This window comes from Brugia malayi, assembly GCF_000002995.4.
Source record: "Brugia malayi strain FR3 genome assembly, contig: Bm_v4_Chr1_scaffold_001, whole genome shotgun sequence".
NCBI classification, from domain to species: Eukaryota; Metazoa; Nematoda; class Chromadorea; order Rhabditida; family Onchocercidae; genus Brugia; species Brugia malayi.
Window position 1 is genome coordinate 436,899 of NW_025062475.1, and position 21,295 is coordinate 458,193.

The 21,295-nt window shown below is 29.6% G+C and overlaps 3 protein-coding genes and 1 non-coding gene across 8 annotated transcripts; 2 read left to right on the top strand and 2 right to left on the bottom strand.

Moving 5' to 3' along the window:
* Nucleotides 1–710: 710 nt before the first annotated feature.
* Bma-rpom-1 (DNA-dependent RNA polymerase family protein) lies at nucleotides 711–7,845 on the top strand (the record flags this gene model as incomplete). The annotated part of the gene is made up of 23 exons (XM_001896318.2): nucleotides 711–804; nucleotides 1,311–1,473; nucleotides 1,703–1,802; nucleotides 1,895–2,164; nucleotides 2,271–2,414; nucleotides 2,519–2,605; nucleotides 2,677–2,860; nucleotides 2,960–3,147; nucleotides 3,231–3,453; nucleotides 3,558–3,745; nucleotides 4,092–4,225; nucleotides 4,315–4,405; nucleotides 4,509–4,693; nucleotides 4,955–5,136; nucleotides 5,232–5,384; nucleotides 5,459–5,539; nucleotides 6,174–6,336; nucleotides 6,428–6,530; nucleotides 6,619–6,723; nucleotides 6,880–6,950; nucleotides 7,044–7,203; nucleotides 7,396–7,605; nucleotides 7,696–7,845. 23 exons carry the CDS (start codon nucleotides 711–713, stop codon nucleotides 7,843–7,845), a joined length of 3,429 nt encoding a protein of 1,142 aa, XP_001896353.2.
* A 1,542-nt stretch (nucleotides 7,846–9,387) lies between these two features.
* On the top strand, nucleotides 9,388–9,459 carry Bm14609. Its single transcript has one exon. It is a non-coding gene; the product is annotated as a tRNA-Pro (tRNA).
* Nucleotides 9,460–10,580: 1,121 nt separating this feature from the next.
* On the bottom strand, nucleotides 10,581–17,485 carry Bm12172 (Uncharacterized protein; the record flags this gene model as incomplete). Of its 2 annotated transcripts, none has more annotated exons than XM_043076107.1 (17): nucleotides 10,581–10,691; nucleotides 11,001–11,093; nucleotides 11,219–11,375; nucleotides 11,497–11,651; nucleotides 11,812–11,899; nucleotides 11,985–12,139; nucleotides 12,376–12,460; nucleotides 12,550–12,644; nucleotides 12,757–12,797; nucleotides 12,938–13,066; nucleotides 13,166–13,294; nucleotides 13,451–13,667; nucleotides 14,041–14,250; nucleotides 14,445–14,576; nucleotides 16,404–16,584; nucleotides 16,984–17,160; nucleotides 17,382–17,485. In XM_043076107.1, 17 exons carry the CDS (start codon nucleotides 17,483–17,485, stop codon nucleotides 10,581–10,583), a joined length of 2,259 nt encoding a protein of 752 aa, XP_042932041.1. The 2 variants fall into 2 exon arrangements, with proteins under 2 accessions (XP_042932041.1, XP_042932040.1); XM_043076106.1 differs by having other exon boundaries at nucleotides 13,166–13,324.
* A 537-nt stretch (nucleotides 17,486–18,022) lies between these two features.
* On the bottom strand, nucleotides 18,023–21,099 carry Bma-mys-1 (the record flags this gene model as incomplete). Of its 4 annotated transcripts, none has more annotated exons than XM_001896316.1 (9): nucleotides 18,023–18,181; nucleotides 18,316–18,468; nucleotides 19,070–19,231; nucleotides 19,388–19,528; nucleotides 19,604–19,693; nucleotides 19,928–20,142; nucleotides 20,315–20,463; nucleotides 20,731–20,914; nucleotides 21,015–21,099. In XM_001896316.1, 9 exons carry the CDS (start codon nucleotides 21,097–21,099, stop codon nucleotides 18,023–18,025), a joined length of 1,338 nt encoding a protein of 445 aa, XP_001896351.1. The 4 variants fall into 4 exon arrangements, with proteins under 4 accessions (XP_001896351.1, XP_042932042.1, XP_042932043.1 ...); XM_043076109.1 differs by having other exon boundaries at nucleotides 18,175–18,181; nucleotides 18,314–18,468; XM_043076108.1 differs by lacking the exon at nucleotides 19,070–19,231.
* Nucleotides 21,100–21,295: the final 196 nt, after the last annotated feature.

Here is a 21,295-nt window from a genome sequence, read left to right on the forward strand (position 1 = left end):
AGAGAAATGTTGAGAGCTAGTGAGATTATTGTAATTGAAAGGTTGAGATGAGAGATGAGATAAATCGAAATAGTCATTGTTAATAGTATGAGCAAAGATTGAGAGGATGGGAAGATTACTTATCTTCAAATTTTTGCAGAATATTTCTGCATTATTCACTAAGTTATTGGTTAAGTTGCATTCATTTAGCTATCTCAGGTAGTTGATTAGAGATGCTAACGATAACACTTAATTTGATAATAATTTGATCATTTATTGATAATAATTTGAACGATAATAATTTGATCATTTATTGATAATAATTTGAACGATAATAATTTGATCATTTATTGATAATAATTTGAACGATAATAATTTGATCATTTATTGATAATAATTTGAACGATAATAATTTGATCATTTATTGATAATAATTTGAACGATAACAATTTGATCATTTATTGATAATAATTTGAACGATAACAATTTGATCATTTATTGATAATAATTTGAACGATAACAATTTGATCATTTATTGATAATAATTTGAACGATAATAATTTGATCATTTATTGATAATAATTTGAACGATAACAATTTGATCATTTATTGATAATAATTTGAACGATAATAATTTGATCATTTATTGATAATAATTTGAACGATAACAATTTGATCATTTATTGATAATAATTTGAACTATAATAATTCGATCGTTTATTAATTTTCAGATGAAGCATCTTCATCTAACGAAACATCTCGAATTGGTTAAACAAGTCATCCGGAAAGCAAATCATCATACGATCGAATCCAGAAGATCTACCGGTGATATTTCCTTTCTACAATGTTTAAGTTACTATCCTTACTGAATTACATGATTATCCGAGTGCTCTTACAGTGATGCTATCTCACCAAGTACTCTCAGCATTGTACAGTCTTACTTTAATGCTTTCAGGACAAACTTATGAGGATAGGATAGATTTTTCAGCAAATTTTTTTTTTTTTTTCAGCTTTTTGTGTTATTTAGAAAAATAACAAAAAAACTTATGAATGTCTTTTTGTCTTGAATTGCAGTACATAAAATGATTGACAGAATTTTTTCACTATAGAATTTAATCTATAAATTTAATCTCTTAATTTTTTTAATCTCTAGAGAATTTAATCTATAGAATTTAATGATTAGAAATGATCAGATCATTTCTAATTACAGTCTCATGAGTGATAAACCATTTAGTCACTTTATAGCATGACAATTGTTACTAGCTTAACATTTCAAATGATAAGTCTGAATGATTGTGATGGTATATCATTATTGTTTTATTTCATTTTAGTTACTGTACCAATTGCAAAAACGACAGGAAAAGAAAAAGTTGCAAAAAAGAAAGTAAATTGGAAAGAGCGGACAAAAGCACTTCTTGTAAGGGAACTAAAAAGTGAGTATAAACGATACGGTGAATTAGTGAAACGAAACACGGCACAATGTAATTTGATTCGGTAAGTGCATTCTATTATAAATGATACATATAGTTGTTGTGTCTTATGATCATGAATGATGTAAGCCATAAAAATTCGCTGTATATTTATTTTAGTAAGCAAGGATACTGCTTATAATGAAACTATCACTATTCTGAAATAATGCATAAGCTCTAATTTGTATGACGAAGCGATTATTCAATTTTTCTTTTATTATGTTTAGTAACTACTTGTATTATTCCTTTTGCAGATATGCGCTTAGAGATGATTATAGAAATTTGGTTGCTTACACACATGCTTACCTCGATTCCCTCAGTGAAAAGTCGCTTGCGGATCGAGAAGATGATGAGGTATCTTCCTTTTTTCTGAAGCTTTGATTAGTTCAGGAGTTTTTTTTTTTTGGTTTTCCATAATTGAAGTTTTATATTTTTTTCCATTTCAGATTTTTAGTGTTGCCTTAGTGCTGGTTGCTCGTCGTTACAGTCATTATTCAAGAAATCAATCATTGGCGAACTCACAGGAGCCTCTGCAGCTGTTTTTCTCACTAGCAAATTTAATGGAGCAAATGCCAATACAAGGAGATGATACAAAAGCATCCTGGATACTTCTTCTGGATCGTTTTGAAAGATGGATTGGAGTTCGAACAATTGATGGAAAGTCGAATGATATTGACGATGTGCACATTGAACTGAGGCGTAAATTAACTTCCCAGGTTGATTTTTTAATGAATATATTAGGTGTTAATGATAATATTGGAATGTCATAATTTAAGTGAACAAAATGAAATACAAAATTTGAACTATTTACAATGCATTCAGGCAGGATTAGGCTCTTTACCGCGATTTTACAATCGATTTTTGTTTACTGATGAGGATCAAGTGGTGATTCGTTTTCGAGAGCGTGAACTTTTTGGCAAAAATGCCGTTTACAGGGATGAAGAGAAAGAATGGCCGTATGATAAGGTAAAATCCTTAAGATTTTTGTGATTAAATAATTGGAAGTTATGAATAACAACTGTTTTTTGTATGCGTCACAGTTGAAAGTTGCAGAAGTGATTTTTCTTCAGGATCTCAAACTTGTTAGTGGTTTGCATGAGCCTGCTTCGAGAGATGAATATCGTGGATCGCCATATTCTAATATCTGTTTTGCAGAGGTGTGTCTTTTCTCTTTAATTAAACTAAAATATGGATTGTTTTTCTGTGATGCAATAAACTGTTGTTTAAGGATCAATACACAAAGAAATTTGCTGAGCAACTGCAAAGAGAAGCCGACCGGTATTTATTTGTAAAAAATTTCAATCGGAAATCGGATGAAATTCCGGTGGAAGGTTTGATTAAAGAATGGAACTGGTACAGAAGTATATTAGAATGTTTAACATTGCGTGTAGAAGAATTGCGGCAGTATCCTTGTAAGTTTTATAATTCATTATTTGTATCTGTATCTAAGGAAAATTGTGCTGGTTTGTGTGGGAATTTGTGCTGTTTTTCGCATAAATAATACTTTGCAGTGAAGGATTTTATGAGCGTTGTGGATTTGCGAATCTGTACCTCACTTATACTGTCAACGATAATGTCAATATGTGCCCAAGGTGAAGAATTGGTTCCTTCTACTACATTTAACTACTGTTTAGCAAATCCCATTTTAAACGTTATTGGACAGATGTTTTTGCAGAAAGTATCGAAAACTATAACTAAGGTAAGTATATGTTATTTATCATAACAGGTGGCAAAATTATTCTTCACGTGGACTTTTTAATCAGTATTTTTGTATAATTGCAGATGCAAGACGAAATTTTTTCTGATTACGTTAAGTATTTTCTGGACGAGGAAGTTTCACGACAATACACTGTACGTGAATGGTGGATGCAATGTGCTTCTCGAATGCATATAAGCCCTCAGCTTAAACTTCCCTGTGCTGATTTCGGATCCGGAATACGTGAACAGCTTGGCTCATTCTTAACATCTGTCGTTTTGGAAGCATGCCAAGCACATATCAAAGCTGGTATGTGGTATATTTTTGAAATTTAATGAACAATGTCATAAAAAGAGAAATGAAGTTATTTTAAAAAAATAATCAAAATTTTTTAATATAACATCATTTTACAGGTGATCTTGGGAAGACTATATCTATTCCGGTGTTCTCCTACAAAGATGTTGTTAATGAAGAGAGTTCTTTTGATGGAGAGGTTTTATGTGTAACGAAAATGGTAAAAATATGTAATGCAATGATGGAAGTTGTGAGCAAGCATCAATTTGAATGGATGGTTTTCCCTACTGATTTATTGCCTATGGAAGTTAGTTCACATAATGTTTTAACTTCCAGGTCAATCATATAAATAGAAATCTAGCATAATATTTTGAATCAAAAATTTAAAATATTTATTCATCGTTCTTCATATGCTAAAATGATGTGAACAATGTATTTTGCCAAACCAAGTATCAGTAGTGCTAGGGTTTGCTGATTTGTTACCTTCCGCTGTTTGTCATTCATTTTTTTCTTAATTTTTTTCCAAATTACTAGAAAGTATAATTTTTATTGAAAAAAGGGATTAGGATGTGGAGCATAAAATTTGATCTCTATCACTAGTATTATTCCTTCTTTTAATCTCAAGTAATTTTAAAGCATTCATACCAAAGTAGGTACCTCCGCGACCATGGTTGGATTCTGGAGAAGGTGGACCGTATTATGGATCTTCTTTCAATGTGTTAAGGCCACATCCTGATTATTCAATGATAAACGTAAATTACGAAATGAAAAAGCGGCTGAAGTCACGGTATGTAAGCTTTTAAGCTTTTATTTTTGTAAATTTTTGAATTAGATTTGAAATAGCAGCTGATATCAATCATCTAAAAATTGTTCCAGCAAACAAGCTCGACCTGTTTTTGATGCATTGAATGATTTGGGTATTACGCCGTGGAAAATAAATGAGCCTGTTCTTGATGTGGCTCTTAAGGTAGAATTTTTCCGACTTAGATGCATATTTCTATTTTTTCCTTTTTACAGTTTAATTACTCTGTATTCTAACATCTCTTTGCAGCCGTTATTCTAGGCTTCAGGTCTTTGAAATGGCTCAAACGAATACGGATGAAAAGTTTTTGGAGAAGTTGTCGATACCAATTCATCCAAGCAGAGTTCCGATACCGGATTATGTAGTTAAATTCGGAAATATGGAAGTAGATGAACTGCCGATCAATGATTGGCGAGAGTACTCAAAAGCGAAATATGAAGCTATGAAAAAAAGGTTTTTTTATCAGATAAAAATTTCAAGAATGTTGTGTAATCGAAAGGTGTTCGACTTTATATGGTTGTACGCCTTTCAAAATTTACCCTAAATGATCTCTTATTTATATTGTGTTTTTCAATTACAGTAATGATTTTAAACTACTTTTTTTCTGGTATTCCAACCAGATAGGAAATATAAAGAAAGTAGATTTTAAAAGAAAAAAGAAGGATTATTGTTATTGTTTTCAGAAACGATTATTGTTCTGATTATTGTTTTCAGGAACGAGTTGAATTCGTTATGGTGTTGGCTGCTTTATCGTTTGACGATGGCAAACCATTTTAAAGGAAGTGTACTTTTCTTTCCGCATAGTATGGATTTTCGAGGACGTGTTTATCCAATAACTCCATACTTGAATCATATGGGTGATGATTTAAATCGTTCGCTGTTGGTGTTTGCAGAAGGTACCTTCTTTTTTTACGATACATTTATAATCAGTATGATCTTAAGTGGATAAGAGAGAACATAAAAGCTTAAAGACGAAACTGATAAACTTTAGGTCGACCACTGGGTGACGATGGTTTGCGGTGGCTAAAACTTCACTGTATAAATTTGACGGGTATTTTAAAGAAGGAGTCGAATTTCTCCCGAGTGGCATATGCTGATGAAATGTTGCCGAAAATATTGGAAAGTGCGAACGAGCCCTTATCAGGTAATGCTGGTAATATCGTCGATCTATTTTTCACATTTTGGAAATTTGAAATTTGATCCGTAAGTATCATTTAGGTGAAATGTGGTGGACGAAGTCAGAAGAACCGTGGCAAACTTTATCCGCATGTATAGAAATTAGGAATGCTTTACAAACTGGTAATTTTCTTACTTTACGAATATATTTGCTATTCTTATCACCTCTTGGTAGCTTGAATTAATCGTTAGACTTAAGATTAGATTGTTCAAAATATACTCAACAAACATTACTTAATGGACATATTATGATCCCGGGATTCTTTTGTGTTTATAATGCTCAATTCATTATACTTAATCGTAATTCTCCATGCTTTTCTTTTTTGATTTTTGACTTACCTGTTTTACCATCTCTACAGTGCCAAGTATTTGCTATTTTATTTGTTGTTTTTGTTCAAATTTTGCAGTGAGATTATTATATGGAAGTAGATATAGTCTGAGATAATTTTGCCTCATTATATTAGTTAACTTTTATTTTGCAGTCCCTTATTTTGTTTTGAAAGTACATGCATTTGAATGTTTTTGAGTTTTGGGAGAGATATATTAGGATACTGATCCATTACGAATAGCCGTGATCCACGGAAAACACATTTGAGCCATTTTCCTGATTTGATAACTAGAGTGTATTTGCACTTTATAGCGCCAGGATTATTTTTCATATATGGTCAATTATATATTTCATTATTTATATATTCTGTTACTGCTTTCTCTGAAAATTTCAAGTTTTTCATCGGTTTGGAAATGTAAAATCTTACAGGTAATCCGACGACTTTCGTGAGTCACTTACCGGTATATCAGGATGGTTCATGCAATGGTTTGCAGCATTATGCAGCACTAGGTAGAGATCAGGAAGGTGGAAAAGAAGTGAACTTAGTACCGGCTGAAAAGCCATCCGATGTTTATTCCAGTGTAGCTGCTAGGTATGCTATTTTATCTGTTTAGAAATTTCATTCAGGGTTGACATTCATCACTATGATAGATACTCTTTAAAATTAATGCAATGCATTTCAGAGTTGAACAAAAACGTTTGGAGGATGAACAAAGTCCAGAATCTGAAGTTCATGATTTGGCTTTGTCATTACGTACCGTTATGCCAGGTCCTATTTCGAGAAAAGTATGTAAAGCAGGATTTCTTGAAATTTACTAGAGCTTAACAAAATTATCTGTGAAAATGAACCTTTTTACATAATTTTGCTGTTTAGGTGATAAAACAAACAGTAATGACCACTGTTTATGGTGTAACAATGAATGGAGCACGAAGACAAATCGAAAGACAGCTTAAAGCGATGGAAATAGATTCGAATGAAGTATGCGTTTTATCTTATTTGTTCAGATTGAAATATTATATTGTAAAATACTGTTGTATGCATTTTGAAAAAGAAATACAAATAAGTAAAAATTTCTTATACTTTGGTTCTTTCTTTTTTGGAACAAATGTCTGATTTCTTTTTTACTCTTTTTAGCGTATGAAGTACGCAACCTATTTGGCAGACAGGACATTTCGAAGTCTAAACGACGCTTTTACTAGTTCAATGTAAATACTTTCACTCATCTTACCTTTCACATAATTGTTTTTCTGCTCATTTTTGTTATTTCTCTATATACTATAAATACGATATTATTTCAGGAAAATGAAAGACTGGTTTCGCGATTGTGCGGAAGCAATTGTAAAACTGATGCATACAGTGGAGTGGATTACACCTCTTGGTTTACCTGTTTATCAACCCTATTTAGAGACGAAAATGGAGGAAAATAAAGTTTATCGACTACCTAAATCGATCAAGCAGGTTTGTTTACAATGTTAGTTTAATACAAGACTTGTAGGTTTATTTTTTAAACAGTGTAAGAATGATTGGATCTTATGGAATATAGCTTGAATAAGTGTATTGCGAGTAAGGAATTTTGAAATGTTTGGTCAGAAGCGGAAGTCATTTATATTTATAGGGAATCTGGTTTTTACTCAAGAAATTATCTTACAGATTAACGCATTTCCTCCAAATTTCGTACATTCGTTGGATTCAACCCATATGATGTTAACTGCTTTATACTGCCGACGATTGGGTATTACATTTGCAGCAGTACATGATTGCTATTGGACGCATGCTTGTGAGGTGGACGAGATGAATAAGATATGTCGAGAACAATTTGTGCATTTGCATAGCGAACCACTAGTAAAGCAATGTGCAGAAGTAAGATCTGAAATGATGAGCTACCTCCCCTTACATTTTATTCTGCTTTTTTTGTGATATGTACAGTTCATTTTTTCTTTTCTTTTTTAGTTCTTCCGACAGAAATATTTGCCGAATTGGTTACGTACTGTTATGTTAACCGAAGAATTCCAAGAACTACGGAAAATATTCACACCAAAAGTTCGACAAGGCGTGCTTGACCTAGATGCTGTGCGACACTCCACGTATTTCTTTTCCTAACCTAATCTGATGTTTTTTTCTTTTTTTTTTTTTTTTTTTCCTGTGAAAAAAAAACATTATTTTTACTAGTCAGATATTATTGAAACATTTTACCACATTAAACTAAACCTTACAAACAAAAATAACCTCTCAATCATTGGATTTTCTTGTTATAACAAGAATCATTTTTTCGTTTCTAATGATTGCAAATTCTCAAAGATTTTGGGAAAAGAAGTTAACCTGTTCTTATCTCTTATTATATATTTTATAATGTATTTATAACAGTTCTCATGGAATCTCATGGATTTTTGATTTTTGAAGAGTAAAATTTCTAATCACAACAGTAGTATCTTGAGAATCTATTTGCTCATTGTAACAAAGTTCAAATAGGACTGGATCCAGTCTATTTTCTTGTTAATTTGTTTATGTTACCTAATGAATTCCTTTTGTTTGATGCTCAGTGAGTTTGTAAATTCTGAACTTCTGTTATACTATGATTTGGTGAAAATTGTATATATACATAATAAATTGATCAAAAATATGACTTGAACAGTTTTACAGTACAAACTTCACTACCAAGTACAAACGATTACTTATCTATTATAGTACTTTTGGAAAGGAATTTACGAAAAAGGAATTTAAATTAAGAGAATTTACGAAGTTTTGTACAAACATCATTTCTATAAAGTGAACATGAAAAATCAAGCGGAACAAAAAATATTCAAAAAGCAATGTAAACCATTTAAAATCTAAATCCACGAGCAATATATTGAAACAAAAAAAAAAAAAACGTCCCAAGAGGAGCACTACAAGGAAAAAAAAAACTAAATATAATCCATTGAAAATTTCTTAAATTAGTTGGTATTAGTCTTGAGAGTATGCAATTCGTGCAATCCTCAATAAATATAGAAAGTGAGGACACAAATATTTTGAAAATATAGCAATTTATAACTTCTTGTGATCTTTTCTAAATCTTTTTTACATTTGCAATTCATTTGTATATTTAAATGCTTAAATAATAATAGCTGTTGTTTTGCTTAATTTGGTTATATTGTTTTAATTATACAAATAACAATTTTCCAACACTATAAACTTTTTTCCTTATTATATTATCATAAATTTGTAATAGAAAAGGTATTATGAAGTGTGATATTTCTATGATTTATAGTATAAATCATAGAAAGTCAATTTACTAGAAGTTTAGAACAACAACAACAAAAAAAAGAACTGATATGCATTCATAAATTTGAATATCAAAATTATCTATTTCAGTAATTTGAACGAAAAATCAATTCGATGCAGCTTGCACATAAATGTTTTTTTTTTTCAATAAATATTGATTAAATACAAGAGTACACGGATGTATCGTAACGTGATTCATTATTCTATTAAATAGATAATTTAAGGTGTGCACCAGGCACTCTTATCAGTATTGATCGAATAGAATGATAGCAAATATTGTTGCAATGAAACACGTAACACGTAAGTCATTCCCGTATAAATCGTTACTCAATTTTTTAACATTTTTTGTGATGATAAAAGAAGTGACCTGTAGATGGACAGGGCTGAGTGGTCTAGTGGTATGATTCTCGCTTAGGGTGCGAGAGGTCCCGGGATCAATCCCCGGCTCAGCCCTCGTTTTACTAGAAAAAAAATTGGTCGCAGTTGTTCACAAAAGTCAACAAAAATAGGTAAAAAAAAAGTATGATAATACTACGAACACATTTAGTAAAACTATTCATTCTTCTCATTTTAGAAAAATGAAAAGTGAAATTTCGTTTGGAATTTAACAAGATACATTTTATTATATGTTATACATACACATAAAATTTGTCTTCTTTTCTAGACATATCTTAACTGTCAAAGCTTAATGTAAAATTGTTCCACTTTCTTTTTTTTATATCTAGCATTAATCTTCAATACTTCAAATGTAGCTAGTATTTTTGCCTATGACCAATTAAATCTGCAAGAGAATACAACTTTTTTGAAAAACTTTTTTTTTCAAAATTTGAGTTTCTTTAATTTGATACTATTGGGATGTAAAGAGATAGTGACAAAATCAATAAAATTAAATGGAACATTCATGTAGCTCGTCGATTCATTCACTCTCGAATTTCTATGCGAAATTTTTGTCAGCTTCGAATAGTAAAGCAGTAGCATGAAAAAAAAAAAAAAAATCCTTTTAACGTAGAAATTTAACACTTAGCGGTTATTTCTGATGAGAAAGTTTTCAAGAAGAGCAAAAATATCAAAGAGTAAATATCATAATGAAAGCATAAAATTTCATACTTTTGCAATTTTCAAAATTCTCTTCCACATTATGTGAAAGAGAATTTTCCCTCCTTTTCGAATAACGATCAAAAAATTTCTCCTCACTTGACAGCATTTTACAGGTAACTCACTTGCTGTCGTCTTCTCTCGTCACTATCTTGACACTTTAAAACTCACTCTAGCATGATTTATGCTTATCTAATTCATCTATTTTTTTTTTTTTTAAATATTAAAATAAAAAGAAACCTAGAATTAATATTTTGTTATGTTGACCTGTTCAGATTTCGTGACGAGATGTACCTTTTTTATATCAAATTCTATATTATTTGGCAGATAGTTCCACCGTATTGCATTCTACTTTATAAATATGAGTATTACAGTGATAGGAAATTTTCAATCTATTAGGATGACATGCTCCTAGTGATATTTAAAGACTATAAATTCAGAAATTTCAGTTGAAACAATCAAAGTACGTCAGATTTTCGTCATAAACTCACTAGACCATTCAATTTTCGAATGATTTTAGTTATCCCTTCTAAACGTTCACGATATTCATTTTGTTCTTTGATGTTGTCAACGAAGTCGTCTGCTTTTAACTGAAACAGCTGAATAAATTTGCAAAAGTTAAAAAATAGAAGAATGTTTCCATAGTTAGAAAGTGTCATCTGTCTAACTGAATAATCGTTAAAAAAAAAAAAAAGTCTGTCAAGTCTAATCTGTTAACTATTATAAAAGTAATTTTTTTCCTCTATCTGCAAATGAAATGTACAAGTGAATAAATCAAATCTTCCTTTCGATTAGTTAACTATTATAAAACTATTTTTTTTCCCTATTTGCAAATGAAAATATACAAATGGAAAACAGAGCAGAAAAAATGACGATCAAAGTAAACAGATTAATTTTACTTCTGTTTTCAACACTTTTAACAGTGTAAAGCTAGCTGAATCAATACGGTTCAAGCGCTGTGCTTTTGTCGAGTCACATTTTTTGGATGGTCTCTGAAATTTATATAATGATTCAATTTATATAACCACAAAAATGTTTAATGCTTAGATAGAAAGTTGTGTTAGCCATGCAAATATTTCTAAAATTTGCAGAATTTTTGTTTAGAAAATAGTCATACTTTTGCTAATCGTTTCTGACCGGATGATTTTCGAGAGCAATCCATTTTTGAATGTTTATCGTGTTTCAACTGTACTTCCATTAAATTTGCTTCATCCATTTTCGATGATTGTGACTCTTCTTCACTTATCCATTTTAACTTGAGTCTATTTTGTAATCTATGATAAACAACGATTAAAATCAAGATTTAAACCAATACAGAGGAAAAAAAAAACACTATCGTTAAATCAAAATTCCATATTATATGTATTGGAATAATTCAGATATCTTAAAACATACCTTAGAACTTGCTTCTCCAATATTTTCGGGTCTCCACCGAAAATATTTGTTAAATTGGAAGCACTAACACTGTGACCAAGTAACGTGAAGCGTTGCAGACGATCTTGCCACAGAAATGTTTCTTTCACACAGAAATCCAATAGACTATGATTGTCCTAATGGAAGAGTTAGATATCAAAATGTAGGCATTTAAAAAAGACAAAATTTTCTATTAATATTTTCAAACAAACAGCTAAAAATAGAATTACAGATTTACTTGGTAAATATTAAATCTGCTGAAAAAAGAAAAAGAATCGATTAAGTGAAAAATAAAACCTTAATCAAATTTAAACTATTCATTGGCTTATTGAGAGCTAGTCTTTCTTGAAAATCCAAACGTTGAACCATCGTTAGCAAACCATCACTGTAATAGTGATAAACATTAACAGTGATATTACTTACATAGCTGAATTTCATTTGTCGAATGAAAAAAAAAAAGTAAATCCAACTTGTTATCAACATTTTGAGCCCAGTACTCTACAATTTCAGGTATAACATTAAATGGCAACATCGGTAATACATCGTTACATAGCTGTAAGCCTTTAATGTGATCCATTTTTACACAATCAACAGTCCCCTCAATTGCCAAAAAGCTGTAGATATTCTGAAATGTGATCAATATTTACTATTATTATCACAAAAAATTCTACCACTTAAAGTTGTGTTACTTTTGAATAATAAAGCTTAATATATTTTGCTCCCTATACAAATTCATTAATCTTCTTATTTAATTTTATCAAAATTACTTTTAATTAAACATCAACCTATGACATTAAGATGTTTGAGGTCTTTTTTTTTTTTCTATTTTTTTATTTTTATTTTTGATATGCCTACTCGTACCGTCTCATAGCCTGAAGAACAGAGCGCTGAAAGATTTCCCTCTGATCGTATTCTGATTGTTCCTGTATAATGAAGCGCACATAGGCTAAATAATAAATGGGCATTAGTTTGATTAAATATAAAAAAAAAAGAGATAGCTTGAAAAAAAAAAAACAAACAAACAAACAAACAAACCCTTCATCCATACAAATTATAGAATCTACGTAACCGACGTTAATTTCGATTGCATCAGAACCACATGGTACAATGATAACATTGCATAATTTATCCTATAAATATCACAAATATTTCACAATGAATATGCAATAACATACAAATTTTTTATAAAAAATTATATAATGCAGTTAAATAGACTAGAGTTGAATGAAAAAAATCTATTACCTTCATCATACTTTCCGAAATTTCCGCTTGATGATTATTCTCTGGAACAGAAAAAAAGAAAAAATCATGAGAGTAAATGAACAAGTAAAATAAGTATCGAATAAAAATGAACTAGAAAAAGGTAGACAAAGAAGTGGTGATATTTTAGATTATCATTTGTAAAAAGGAGCAAAAGTATTACTTTTAACGAGGAAAAAAGCAAATCCAGATTCTTTGTCAGAAAGCCGCGCTGTAACGGATAGAAGAAGACTATTGACAAATGCTGGATCTCGATCTCGACATAATAATACTACTATTGACTTCTTGCTACCTGAAAATATTAAAAAACTCTCGAACTATTGAATGATAATAATTGAAGTTTCTCGTCGAAACATGGGTAAAAATCATTGAAAGGAAAGATAAAACGCACGATAATATGTAGAAGTTTTCGTAAGTAATGTAATAAGCATATCCAGTTTGTGACACTGCAAATTGTCAGATCTTAAAGGAGTCGAGAGAAAACAAGTCTTTCTTAAAATATCTTTCGATTGAGTAATTTCTGCAATTGTTCTACTCTTGCTGCACAATGCTAAAAAAAAAAAAAAAAAAAAAGAAACAGTATTTGTAATGAAAAAGCTAATTTTATAAGCTTTCATTAAAGCATTTTGCATGATTAGCAAAGCCGCTATTTTGAGATAATTCAAAAATTACTAACCCTGAAGAGTATTTCTGAAAGCAGTCAAACCATCACACATTAGAATATCATATGCTGATAGAAGTTCAAAAAAATCACAATAAATATCCGTCAAATGATCTTGCGCACTTTGTATCTTCCGTTGCAAATAATTTATTGAAAAATTCGCAATTTTTTTAATTTCATTTGTAGGAAATATACCACTTTCGTATAGTAATGATGCAATAGGTTCCATTGTCTGAAAGTAATAACAGTAAAAGAAATGAAAGAAATTGATAATCGTTGCAAAAAAATTTTTCTCAAAAAAAATCATTTTTTAAAACTAATAAGATTTCCAGCTTTATTTTTTTTTCTAATTATCAAAATAAAAAAACTACTACATCCCATTTGTTCGAAAACAGTTTTTATAACTTTAATGAAGATTTAATATGTGCATAAATTTGTTTCTTTGCAAAATCAGCAAAGATAATAAACTGTAATTCATTCTTAAATAGTGTAACTATTGAATTTTGAATGATATCTGGCAAATAATATTTATGTAATTTACTTATAATTCACTAATGACTTTCAAAAAAAAGAAAAAAGAATTTAACAAAAAGAGAAAGAGATACTTTCAGTAGTTCATTGCCAATATGACTGATATCATCACTGATATTTATATAGAGTTTACACATTTTCGGCGAAGCAAAAGTTAATGAAATTTCTTCTCTAATTGAGCTTAATGATCGAATCAAATCAATTTGAAGATTCATTACAATTAATTGCAGCTCACCAACTTTATCCAATTTGCAATCTGTATAAGCCAAAATACGAAATTCTGCCTTAAAAACGAAATCTCTCATTTTAAAACAAAGTAAAAAATTGAGTGAATAATGAAAATGAAAGAACAATCTATAAATATGGTAATCCATTTTTATTTATTTAATGTTTAGCATTACAAATACTTGTTTACTCAATTAAAACTGAATATGTTACTAATATAAAATTGCTCCAATTAATTCAATCCGTAACTTACTTTTTGAAGAATACAATTACGAATTAATTCCGATACAGGATGAGAACCGGAAATAGCACGATGTGCATCTTCCACAACCATCAAGCAAATTTCCGAAAGCTCTTTTCTACCCGTGAAATCAGCAACAATACTCTAAAATTGAAAATGATACAACTTATTAGAAGATTATCTGAAATACAATCAAATATTGATGAGAGATTTTAGACAATGTAAAAAGTTAATTAAATGTTATTTCTTTGTTTCAAAAGTAAATTTCATTTATTTCGAAATTTCTTTATTTTTTTTTTATTCCAAAAACAGATGACATTCTTAAGTAATTAACCAGTGGTTAAGTAAAAGTGTAAAAGAGGAAAATAGCTATGACAGTTATTTATTTTAAAAGCATATTTAAATTAAGCAATTTTATTTCTTTTTTCTTTACTGATAATGAGATCACAGGAAAATTTAACTTTTACTTTATCTTTTTTTTTATTCGAATTCATAACTTTCTCTTTCTACAAACGGAAATAGTCTGTAATTCTTACAATGAGTGTATCAATAATTAGTGATAATCACTTGACAATCATTTCATTTTTCTAAAGATTTCATACAATAACTATTTTTAGTAATTATATTATAATTTTCAGATTGAAAGTATACGTTTCAAGATGAATACAAGAGTTCAATCCCTAGATATGTTTGAAAAGATTTCAGAAGTTGACTAGACATTCATCATAAATGATAGTTTCATCGTTGATAATTACTAATCAATGCAATAAGCATGGATAAATTCATTGTTCAAATGTTTTGATTTTAAAATTCAGCAAAAATATAAAAAAAAAAAAAAAAAATAGCAAAAAATAAATTTAGCAAAAATATCATTAGTTATGATTATGTTACATATTTTCAAATTTCCTTTGTGATATACAGTTGTTCAAATTTGAATTAACAAAATTAACTTTTTGAGATAATTCAAATTGAAAATGTTTTCAGGAAATGAATAGCATTATAAGATTCACAAATTTATGGAAGCCAATAGGATGATATAAATAAATTGTACGATTTTCTATCTTTCACTTAGGCTTTCATGAATGATGATTAACTTTTTTTGATTAACTTTAGAACAAAATACTATAATAAAAAAAAAAAATCTAACATTTCTTCAATTTTAGTTCTATTATTTTTAAAAGAATGGAAAATTCATTTAATAGTTGAATGTAAAATATGTAATGGAAAAGAATGTTTAGTTTAAAGCAATGTTTCAACATTCATTCACATCAAACTACTATAATTTCAGAAATTTTGAAGATTTATGAAAACCAAAGAATTTTTAATGCAATGTTTAGAGATTGATTAAAAAATATGCTACTATCGAATAACGTGCTTATTTACGTACTAAAAAAATAAGCAATTTGATGATATAATGGATATTTTTCTTTTTTTTTTTTTTCATTAAATTTTATTTCAACTCTAATAGTTAACAAAAAAAAAAAAAACCGATTTCATAAAATAATATAAAACATTGGTACCGGCCGACCGTGCTAATAATGGTGTAAATTGTTTATTTCTCTTAAATGTTTATTCCAAAATCTTCAACACATGCTTTGAAGATGGAGAAAAGGAGAAGAAATATTTGGTACCTTATACTGTTAATTTTGATAATTTCAACCCTGCCTAGTAAAAAAAAATAAAAATAAAATAAACAAGATGATATGCCCAGAGCCATTTTATCACTCTAGAACAAAAAAAAAATTTGCAGTCATTTAATTAATCAATATAAAAAAAATCTAAGAGAAAATTTTCTTTATATCAATGAAAATTTTTGACAAAATCCTTCTTATTAGTTTACTAATCTAAAGAATTATAGATAAACTAGTCATAATTATATTTAAAAAATTTAAATGAATGAATTCATAATACATTTCTCTTTTCATTAATCAAGAGAAAAAAAAAAAGAAAAACAAAAATAAAAATAAAAACCTGTGCAGTAGCAAATATAATGTTCTGTTGCATCCATTCCGCATAACGATCATTCTTTTTCAAATTAGCATATACACAAATACCATGTGAATAACCCGTAATTTCAACGAATCGTTTTGCCGCATTCAACGATGATTCTACATTTTTACATATGCAAACTATCTTCTGCACTGGAAACCATCTGCAAAAAGAATAAATTTAAACACCTTTAACATTCATAAAAATATGTGTTGCAATTTCAATTATTATTTGTTTCACATTAATGAATTATAATTCAATCTGATGCATATTATCATTAAAAGGAATAGAAAAAAAAAAGGAAGGCATGCTCATATGAAATAATTTATATTACTTATAATCTTCAGAAAACATAAGCAAGACAGTTAATCATTACAAATAGAAATTCAAAAATATGCAAGTGAATCAAAGATAGCAAATCGGAACCATTAATCTAATAGAACCATTTCTGTATTTCAAATATTGAAATCAACGATGAAAGGGTCATATTAAAATTATTATTAATAAAAGACGAAGTAATCAACGTTGAATACATATCACCGATATTGCAGCAAATTAATACCTATGAAAATTGAGCATAGTAACGGCACTAATGAAGAAAGTATCCAATTCTTTTGGTAATGTTAACAATAAATTATTATATAAAGAATCTAAAATAAGTCTCTTCTGATAACGACAAATGGGCATATTCACAGGATAGTATAGATAACGCACCGATAATTGCTGAGATTTCGTTAATCTGTAAAATATGATAATATGACAAACTTATAATACGAATCTAGGAAAGAATTATGTTTTTTAGCTTAAAGTTGAGAAACTCATATCAACCTGCAATATTACTAATGGATAAAATATCAATGTGTAGTGCAGGTAAGAGTATATATGTCAAAAATTTCCATTTACTTTCGTTATTTAAAAGATTGTAAGGAAAAATTATCAAAAAAGTTGAAAAGCACTCACTTTGAGATATTTAAGTTGCACTTTTTGTATTTACGATTAAATATCGTAGGTACCACACTTAACGTTTCTCTACTTCGGAGATGAGTAAATCCAAAAGGATCCATATAAGATTTGTGAACTTCAATGGATTTTTATGATAACTTTAAAAAAAAAGAAACACAGACACTTGCAAGATTGGACAAGATGAGACATTGTGTTTAAGTCTATCTAAAGACAATAATAAATCCTAAATCATTCGTTTGCTCATAAATCCTTGATGACCTGTGATTGATTATTATGGATATCAGGAATTTTAATACTTCCTCTAAAAATGGTATAATATATAAAATAAGGAGGAAACTTTGAATTCCCCTGTTGCACCAAGATGTAAGTGGAACACAGGATCCATTGCTTAGAAGGAAAGCTAGTTTATTGAAATGATTATAAAACAAGAAATCACAATGTACAATACACCGACAATAATATAAATCTTGATCACCTAAGTAACAAAAATTGACATGAGCTCATCTCAATCAGAATTATTAATTTTTGGCACGACTTCCAATCTTTAAACTTCTAAATAAGCATAAGGAACTGATACACGTGATACATACAAATGGGATGAAATAAATAAAATGCACAATGCATCAAACTACATCAATTCATATTTTCCTTCGTGACCAGTCCTTCGGTTGAAAATGAAGTTTTGACGGGTCAATTCGAACTTGGCGCTTCTGCTGCCTTCTTCGATATGCATCTAACAATTCATTACTTAAAACGATGACATACTGTCCTTTGTAGTATTTGTATAGGTTCAGTTGCTGAATAAAATATATGCAGTTATAATTCAAACGATGACATACTGTCCTTTGTAGTATTCAACCGAAAAAATAGTCTTTCGTAAAATTACAAAAAACAAAAACTATAAGAGAAAAAAAAATAAAAAAAAATACACTTGTAGAGTTGATATAATATCTTCTTTCCGTATGCTTGTTTCCTCGCTGAGATCATTAACTGACAAATAAAGCTGATCACCATCATCACATCTTTCTCGATGTTGGACCAGTTTTTCAATGATTTTTTGTGACCAAAAACTACGATAAGACAACTGGAAAAAAGATAAATTAACAATCAAAACTGCTGTGCAGCAACTGGTTGTATCTGTTAAGCAAACCCTATTTAAAACTAAAGAATATAAATAAAAGATGAGGAAAAAGCAATGGCAAAATTGGAAATAAAAACGGCCAGAACAGAGATGTAATTTTATATATTAAATTTAAAAATTAAATTTTTTCTTTATGGAGTATTAAGTTTACTAATACAATCTCCTTTTAATGTTTTCAGGGTGATGGTTCAACTAAAAGCCCTTAATGTTATGTCTATAATTAAACACTTCTGACTATTTCTACTGCTTTGATTGTCATTCTGATCATCTGATTTTTGAGATCGACATAAATGAAGATCTTTAAGCATGTATCAAACATCTAAATATATATCAAATGTCATTGGCAATGTTAAATCATTAATTTATATTTCTTTTCAAATCGACAGAAAGTCAACTAAAATCTATAAATTACAATTTTGAAATAAACAACACCCATGGGTAGACCAAATATTATGGACCAAAAAGAATGTCGACAAAATGATAATTTAGATATATTATGGTAGCCAATGATAACTAAGTGTAAAATCGAATCATTAAAGTTTACCAATCCTAAATCCGAAAGTGGCTTTTCAGGTGATCCAGCCTTTCCCTCACATTTTGAAAGTTCATAGCTAAATTCAATTAAAAGCCTTCCATAACCTTTTTTCTGGTAGGGAGGTAAAACTAATATACATGCCACATTATATTCTTCTGCTGATTCTTTTTCCTGAAAAAAAAAAAAAAAAAAGACCACTATTTAAAATATGAATTTGAAAATTACTTCTCGAAAAAAAAAAAAAAAAAGAAACCATTCCTTGTTGAAAGTTACTTAATAAAATTTCCTGTAATTAGTAAATCTTAGCCAAACAGATATTTGCAAAACCTTTGAGAAGTATCCAACGATATGAAAACCACGATCGTCTTGTTCGGTTAAAATATAGAACAGGAAGGGATCGGTATCATAATAGAGCGTCTTGTGATCCAGAAAGAGCTTTGCCAAGAGACAAAGATTTTGAGCATACGTCTAAACAGAACCTCTTGAAATTCGTAAAATAAAGACAATAGGCACTAGGTATATATAATATAATGAAAAACTAACTTTGTTCTTCCTTCCATCAATTTCGAAAAAAGATAATTTATCAGAACGATATATTTCATTGCCTGGTGGATGTTTTAAATGACATTTCATCTGAAAAAATACAGTGAATCAAATAATTTAAAGAATAAAAACTCGATTTGGTTTCAAATTAGAATGTTCTCTGAAAAATAACAAGACATCAACCTTCTAAAAAATTGAGGTTTTATTTGTACTTCAAACAATTTCTTTTTGTGCAAAATGCACTGTTATAAAAACTCAGTAGTTTCGGTATTATCAATTGCGAAGTAGTCGGATTTGGTTTCAAATTCAATGAAATTAAATTACCATATGTCGCTTGAGACATGTGGAACTTTTGACGAATTTCAAGCAAAATTCGCAAAGATAAATGCAAGGGAGCGTAGTGAGCTCCTGTGGATAAGGCGAAAAGTACCACGGCTGTATACGATAACGTCCTAATTCAATCATTTCAATGTTTCGAATTCGCGTTAACGCATCCTCACTATGCCCAATAATTGACATTGAACCACGTTGTGATGGTGCTGCAAAGACATAGGATTACACACTCAAAAACCATTGTTCATCTTCATCAGCCGTAAAATCATGCTTCAAAAACTTGTGTTTCCATAGGAAACAAATCCAGTTTAATAATAACTAAAAACATGGGACAATAGAAGATAGTGAGTGTAATATGAAGTGTAGGCAGTAACGAACCCTTAATATCCGCCTGAAACGGTGATGGTGGACGTGGTACCACAGGTGCTTCTTCTGCTTTGACAACTTCTGATGCATCACCAACCACTTTCCTCTTTCGTGTTGAACCTTTTTTAGGCACTTCACGGTCTGGAGACGATGTATGCGAACTGCATAATTTTTCTTGGGTAAAAGAAATCAATTTGCATGTCAAATATTTACTTTTTAAGATGGTTATTTGAAAAGAATGAAATAAAACATACATCTAGAAGTAATTCTTGATGTATGTTCAAGTGAGATTGCAGTTAACACGAAGTACCGAAATTTCTCCGTTATACACGAAAGGTAACATAAATTACTTTTTTTAAAAAAAAAGCGAAAAATTTAATAACATCCTAATATATTTCGGATGAGTTAGAACCAACCACTATACTTACTTGCTAGATGTATCAACTTGTATTTTTGGAGCTTTACCGCCCTTTTGTGGAAAGCGTACGTTGGTTAAATCTAACGCCGACTCACCAACCCATTCATCCAGCCGTCGATTACAGTCAATATAATGAACATAAAATCTGTATTTTCGATCTGGCGTGATACGTATCGATAAAATTTCTGCTTCACCTACAAAATGCTCATTTCATACGATAAAATGGAATGCGTCAATAAATATACGTTTCCATTTATATGGCAAACAAACGAAATGATTAAAAAAAGAACATACGAAATTCCAAATCTCCAGTCATACGAACACCGAGCTTAGCTCCATCGACCAGACTTTCCACTGGCCATCTCTCCACCGTGTCCATTTTTATTAATGTAAATAAAAGAAATTATAAATCAAAACACGAATGTGTAAAAGGAATATGATAACAAAGTCTTAAATTCCCATTTAAAAAAAAAAGCTAAAGAAATTCTATACTTTTTAAAGTGAAATTCACTACTTCTACGCTATTATTAAGAATAATTTGCTAAATCCACAGGAACAGAAGTGTCGTTAAAAGT